General features: G+C 43.2%; 1 protein-coding gene across 1 annotated transcript; it reads right to left on the reverse strand.

Moving 5' to 3' along the window:
- Positions 1 to 1606: 1606 nt before the first annotated feature.
- Positions 1607 to 4361, reverse strand: LOC311318597 (polyubiquitin-C). Its single transcript, XM_084449965.1, has 2 exons — positions 4315 to 4361; positions 1607 to 3329 (listed from the first exon to the last, which is right to left on the reverse strand). The coding sequence occupies exon 2, from the start codon at positions 3319 to 3321 to the stop codon at positions 1720 to 1722; it is 1602 nt and encodes a 533-aa protein (XP_084306091.1). The 5' UTR covers positions 3322 to 3329; positions 4315 to 4361; the 3' UTR covers positions 1607 to 1719.
- Positions 4362 to 7311: the final 2950 nt, after the last annotated feature.

A 7311-nucleotide genomic window follows, 5' to 3' on the forward strand; every position in this document is an offset into this window, starting at 1 on the left:
AAGAAGTTATTGCAGCATCGCATAGTAGGTTTATGGGTAGGCTTGTTTTTGGACAGGGGGGATCACTATCCGTTTATACCGGAAACCCCAGCTGCAAAGCAAATAGGCCCTAGGCTAGTTTTGATAGACGGCCCTGGATAGTGCAGGTTGCATCCGATGACCGAATTATGCGCTAGTTTCCCCTTGTCACAGGCAAGCCTACAAAACAGACAGGGATCGATGAGGTGGATGGACTTGATGATGGTCGTGTCTGGTGGCCTGGCAGGGACAGAGGTGGGGGCTATTATATGTTAGGTAGAGTAATTTGGTAATGTCTGCGAATGATAGGGGCTGGGATCGGGTTTCATGGTCTTCATTCAAGTCGTTTGCCTGTAGATCATTCGTGGAGTGGGGGATATAGTTTTATAGTTGATCATCTGTCGATCCTTTCCGGACTGATGCCTCTCCAGCTTTTCTGAGTAGGCTACTTTGCCATTTTAAACGTATCCTTGTCCCCTCTGACTGTTTAACCCCCCCCCCCCCCCAGCCCAGCCTAAAGTAGGCCAACTTCAGCGTTTACTCGAGTCCACCTGAAGTGTCAGGTGGGTATATTGACATAGGCCTATTTGGAAACAGCCCATTGGTTCCATTGTGCCAGACCTGAGCATACAGGCTATAGGCTTATTATTAAAAATATAACCAGTAGGCTGTAGTAGGGTATTTCAATATGCCAGCTGACGGGCAGGATTTGTAAGTCAAATTAATGCAAAGTGCATTTTACGCAAGGGGGCTACACATTAAAGAGAAGTGAGACAAGATTATAAAGATACAAAGCCAGTCCAAAAGACAGCTACTATCAATTCGAGTGACATGAGGTCTGACTGATTAAATCACCTCAGCCTTACACCGGTTGTTAAGTTCAGTCAGCAGAGGGCACCACATACCCATCCAGATGCCTTCACCCTCATCACCTACGCCCGACAGGTAAGCGGACTTCGTTTTGTTGTGCGTTTGATTGTTGATAGCTTCACTCAAATTCAGTTCACATTTGGATTTTATACTCATTGAAATATACGTAACTTAATGCCACCAATTTTGACTGATACTTAAATCTTGTACAATCTATCCATGTTTACAGTCTTAAGTATTCTGTTGCTCTTGTCATTTGTTTAATTTGTATTATTTAGTCTTGATTGTGCCCCTTTGTATACTGCTGTGACACTGCAATTTCCCCCCTGGGATCAGTAAACTAGGCTACTTAGGATTATCATGTCCACAGGACTGTGCTTTAGTGTATGATGAATGGGGACCAATTACAATGCTAATAACTAGAACAAACTACAGAAATGTGAGTCACCCAAATCAATAGCCTTCCAGAAAGGATCACATCAAATATTCATAACCATTGTGCTGATGTACAAGTCATGCCTTTCCTTATTTAGTATGACCTGTTAAGTTCTACTAATTGTCAAGTATCAATTAAATACCCATCTTGTGGCCTCAATCTAAGCTCTTCACCTGAAAGGATAGACAGCAGATTGATCAAATTGGCTAGTTAATAATTCACTAAAGGTTGGTTTAATACAGCTTTATCAATTCTAAAATACATGAGACTGCAAGACGATAACTAAATTAAATGCCTTTATTTTAACATTGCGACATCATAATGGTATGATATAAAATAACGAGGTAAAAGAAACATTCAGTAACAGAAATATTAGCAGGGCATGGAAAGTAAATTTATTGTCCTCCCCTGAGACGAAGGACAAGATGGAGGGTGGATTCTTTCTGGATGTTGTAGTCGGACAAGGTGCGGCCATCTTCCAGCTGCTTTCCGGCAAAGATCAACCTCTGCTGGTCTGGGGGGATTCCTTCCTTGTCCTGGATCTTGGCCTTCACGTTCTCTATGGTGTCACTTGGCTCCACCTCCAGGGTGATGGTCTTGCCAGTGAGGGTCTTCACGAAGATCTGCATTCCTCCCCTGAGACGTAGGACAAGATGGAGGGTGGATTCTTTCTGGATGTTGTAGTCGGACAAGGTGCGGCCATCTTCCAGCTGCTTGCCGGCAAAGATCAACCTCTGCTGGTCTGGGGGGATTCCTTCCTTGTCCTGGATCTTGGCCTTCACGTTCTCTATGGTGTCACTTGGCTCCACTTCCAGTGTGATGGTCTTGCCAGTGAGGGTCTTCACGAAGATCTGCATTCCTCCCCTGAGACGTAGGACAAGATGGAGGGTGGATTCTTTCTGGATGTTGTAGTCGGACAAGGTGCGGCCATCTTCCAGCTGCTTGCCGGCAAAGATCAACCTCTGCTGGTCTGGGGGGATTCCTTCCTTGTCCTGGATCTTGGCCTTCACGTTCTCTATGGTGTCACTTGGCTCCACCTCCAGGGTGATGGTCTTGCCAGTGAGGGTCTTCACGAAGATCTGCATTCCTCCCCTGAGACGAAGGACAAGATGGAGGGTGGATTCTTTCTGGATGTTGTAGTCGGACAAAGTGCGGCCATCTTCCAGCTGCTTGCCGGCAAAGATCAACCTCTGCTGGTCTGGGGGGATTCCTTCCTTGTCCTGGATCTTGGCCTTCACGTTCTCTATGGTGTCACTTGGCTCCACTTCCAGTGTGATGGTCTTGCCAGTGAGGGTCTTCACAAAGATCTGCATTCCTCCCCTGAGACGTAGGACAAGATGGAGGGTGGATTCTTTCTGGATGTTGTAGTCGGACAAGGTGCGGCCATCTTCTAGCTGCTTGCCGGCAAAGATCAACCTCTGCTGGTCTGGGGGGATTCCTTCCTTGTCCTGGATCTTGGCCTTCACATTCTCTATGGTGTCACTTGGCTCCACTTCCAGGGTGATGGTCTTGCCAGTGAGGGTCTTCACGAAGATCTGCATTCCTCCCCTGAGACGTAGGACAAGATGGAGGGTGGATTCTTTCTGGATGTTGTAGTCGGACAAGGTGCGGCCATCTTCCAGCTGCTTGCCGGCAAAGATCAGCCTCTGCTGGTCTGGGGGGATTCCTTCCTTGTCCTGGATCTTGGCCTTCACATTCTCAATGGTGTCACTTGGCTCCACTTCCAGGGTGATGGTCTTGCCAGTGAGGGTCTTCACGAAGATCTGCATTCCTCCCCTGAGACGTAGGACAAGATGGAGGGTGGATTCTTTCTGGATGTTGTAGTCGGACAAGGTGCGGCCATCTTCCAGCTGCTTGCCGGCAAAGATCAGCCTCTGCTGGTCTGGGGGGATTCCTTCCTTGTCCTGGATCTTGGCCTTCACGTTCTCAATGGTGTCACTTGGCTCCACCTCCAGGGTGATGGTCTTGCCAGTGAGGGTCTTCACAAAGATCTGCATTGTAACACCTACAAACACAAAATGTACAAATTATAATCAAAATGTGACAACACCACATTCCTTAAAAAAAATCAGCAGCAACCTAGCCATTATTTACAGTAAATTAAAAATAACTACAGTAAAAGTGTGCTTAAAACAATGTCGCTTTGAGCTCGTACACAGTCGTTAATGTAGCTAGCACTCATGCGCCATTTTATGCAGCTAGCTAGATCCTGCCCTTTGTTCAGCTGATGGATGGCTAACGTAAGCGTAGCAAGTCAGCACTGCAGTGGACTAGCTGTGCCCTTGCTCTGCCGTTGTCAAAACAACCAACCTAAACTAATTAGAAATGCTACGTTGTACGACTAAAATCCAGTGTTAGCCTAGATCTAGCTAGAACTGCTTGTTAACAGTTTAAGTAAATACGCCAACACTTTAAGTTGTCGACAAAACAGCTAACGCCGACATTGAACTCAAACATAACTTAATCACAGTCAATGAATAAATCACGTTGCCAATCGGTTATCTTGTTTTAAATTTTTAGTGAGCTTGTGCGAGGCCGTTTCTGTCGCTGGCATTCGTGCGCCATTTTATACAGCTAGCATTAGTTAGCATTAGCTAGCATTAGCTAGTCCTGTACTGCTGTCCTCTGTTCAGCTGGAGGGCTAACGCTAGCGCAGTGAGTCAGCATTGCAGTTAGCTAGTTAGCTGTGACGTTGCTCTACCGTTGTCAAAAATACAACCTTAAACTACATTTAAAACGTTTGCCATGTTCTCTACTTTAGCTTACAAAGCTTAATCAGAATTCCCAGTTGGCCTAGAGCTAACGTTAACGTTAGTTAAAACTAACGTTTCAACATTTTTCAGCGTGAATAAACTGAACAGCTAACGCCGGCACTGAACTCAATCATAAATTCATCAGCCAGTGAATAAAACATACTACTACTCCTACTCGTGCTGTTATTCCATTATCATAGTATTTTTTGGATTCAGATACCAGTTGAAACGACTTACTTTGTTGTCGATGTGCTCCGCCTCTATAACTCTGACTCTTCTTCCGCTGCTCGAAACTCTGACGAGCTGAGGCGAGGGTAGCGCTTTATATACCAAAACAGTATGGTGACGTAACGTCACAAGATTCATCCGCTGGGGAAAACAGTACGTGTCCTCTAAGAGGTATATTTTCGCTTATTTGATAAACTATTTAAAAACATCAACATTATGACCTTTAAGGGATTTTGATTGATACAATGAATACATTATGACATCTATAACATGATGTCATTTAAGTAAGCTCATGGCGGAGGGATTTTATAATGTCTGTGGTGAGATGTCTCCAGAAAGTGCTGGAACCTGCTGGAACGATCAACAACAAGAACCTACTTCCAAGTGTTTGATTGGACGCTTACATTGTTTGTTTGGATAACGATTGGTTAGTTTTGTAACACTATGTTGAAAAATTTCAGCTGCTAACATTAGAGTGTATACCTTTCATACATAATACATACATTTCATACATAAAAATACACCATTGAATATGGTGGTGTATTTTTCAATAAACTAAAATAAGTTGAGTTGAGCTACAGAATCTCACGGACTTGCAAACCTGCCGAATGCAATGTCAGCCAACAGATGGAAACGTGTTTCCCAAACCAGCTGCTTTGTCTAGAAGGGAAAAGTAGGTCAGGTAAGAGAAAGCTGACACTACCAGTAAGCTCACTGCCTTTTTCTGCTCAGTTGCTAGGGAAGATCAAGCCGACATTTACACACTTTAATGTAGGCTACACACACGTATCCTCCATTTTATATATAGGCTAAATACCTTAAAAGTGGTCTTACCTACAAGAATTGTACTGTAATGAAAACCTATATGAACATTGTGGTAATCAGGTTGCCAGAACAATAGACTTTGGTCAACAAATTGATTCTCTCAATATAGATTTCATCTTGGAGATCAGTTCCAAAGTTGTGGTCATCAGAAGACAAAGCATGCTATTGTGAAACAGTGCTCTTTGCTCAGGTTATCAGATTGTACCTTTATCCTATGAAAAGATTAGCCTAACATTACTGGGTCAGGGCTATATGAGATACATTCTTCAGACAGGACAAACAGCTAACACCAGTTTATCTGTTAAACCAGTTTTGTTCCAGTGTAGTTCAACAAAAGAATACCAGAGCTTAGTGGTATTTTATTTTAGGAACTGTTCCATTGTGTGAAAATAGTTTATTTAATGCATTGTTCGTCAGATTATAGCCTACTTGGTGTGGGCCTGACTTGGCTTCATGAGGTGGGTAGTGGAATGAATAAATTATCATCAGCTATTTTTAGGCACACTGGTCCCTGTGGCACAAAGATACTGTATGTCATCTGAACTGGAAGATGTAGGTTAGAGTTGCTTATATCATTTGGAAAATAAGTGTTGCTCATTTGATTTGAATCTTTATCAGAACATCCCAAAGGGATAGCCTACATAATATTTGTAGTTCTGCCTTAATTTGTAATTGTAGGGTGACTGTTGCTGACACCCCTTTGCCACTGAAACATTGCCAATATATGGGGAGAAACACTGAAAACTGTGGACAGGTCACAAGGCTTTTATGAAATTGTGTGAAACATCAAGTAAAAAAAGTTGTAGGCTAGGCTACATGTCTTTTTATATACAAACTTGGCAGAAGTGCGATATTGGCACAGATACACTATTTGTCAACAACTTGGTAGGCTACTGAATATTGAGGACACGGAGTGTTCTGATTTAGGTCACATGACTGCTCGTGACCGGCAACGCATGATTGCCGTCAGTCTTTCCTCAAGAGTGTTGATCCTCACTGGAATGTGTTTGTGCAAGTCTGCTGTAGCCTATTTTGCACCAGCTGTAGATCATAAGGTGAGGTCTGTTATTTCAAAATGTGTTCCAAGAACCACTTAGGCCTTCTGTATAACAGCCCATTTTAAGCAGCTGTGATGTGAAATGTTGAGATAGGCTACTGAAAATACAGGGGAATATATGACATTCAGTGCACGCATTTACATTCTTCATCTGGTATTCTAATCAAGTGGAGAGGCTAGGAGGGAGAGAGAGAGAGAAACATATTCATAGAAACATATTCGGCCCTGAACAGACAGTCCACAATGGCAGAATACCTGACCAGTGTGACTGATCCTCAACTGAGGAAAACCTTGACCAGATACAGGATCTGCTACTGCAGTGGACACAGCCTGGCTGTAGAAACAGGCCGTCACAGACAGACCTGGCGACCTAGAGAGGAGTGGCTGTGTTCACTTTGAGGTAGAGACAGAGAAACAGTTCCTTATGAATTGCACCAAATATAAAAATGTGAGGGAAAAATAGTCTACTTCCCCAAATTTTAAAACACAACTCAATGTAACTTTGAAAATCTTTGTCAAAAAAACTCCACTGTATTCTTGGGGAAATAAGTGAGTGTGCCATACTAGCTGCTGTTTACATATGGTCCTGTGAAAACATGATACAGGAGAACTGACCTATCATTTTCCCTTTCCTTCTTTTATGTAAATACTGTAATACATTTTTATTGTTTTAATTTCCCTGCCCTTATAGGCCTTACTGCAGTATACTTATTTAACAATTTCAATCTTTATGTTGTATCCTGTTCTCGAGTATCCCCATTTTGCTTTGGCAACAGATGTCATTGTATTTAATGCTAATAAAGCTCATTTGAATTTGAGAGAGAGAGAGAGAGAGAGAGAAAGAGAGAGATTGACAACAGATATTGCCAAGCACACGCCTGTTTTGGATACAATAATAACAAATGGAGAGAGAGAGAGATTGACAACAGATATTGCCAAGCACACGCCTAACTGTTTTGGATACAATAATAACAAATGACGGCTCAGTTTCTGTCAGTGCTTTGAGAACCATATTTGCCCGCCCAGTGGGACTTTCTAGAAATGGGTGACTCCACGTCGACAGCAAGGTGCGGCTGTTTCGCAATCTGAATTGGCAGGGGCGTCATCGGAGGACTACCGGTAAG

The sequence above is a fragment of the Borostomias antarcticus genome (genome assembly GCF_949987555.1).
Source record: "Borostomias antarcticus genome assembly, chromosome: 15".
Classification (NCBI taxonomy): domain Eukaryota; kingdom Metazoa; phylum Chordata; class Actinopteri; order Stomiiformes; family Stomiidae; genus Borostomias; species Borostomias antarcticus.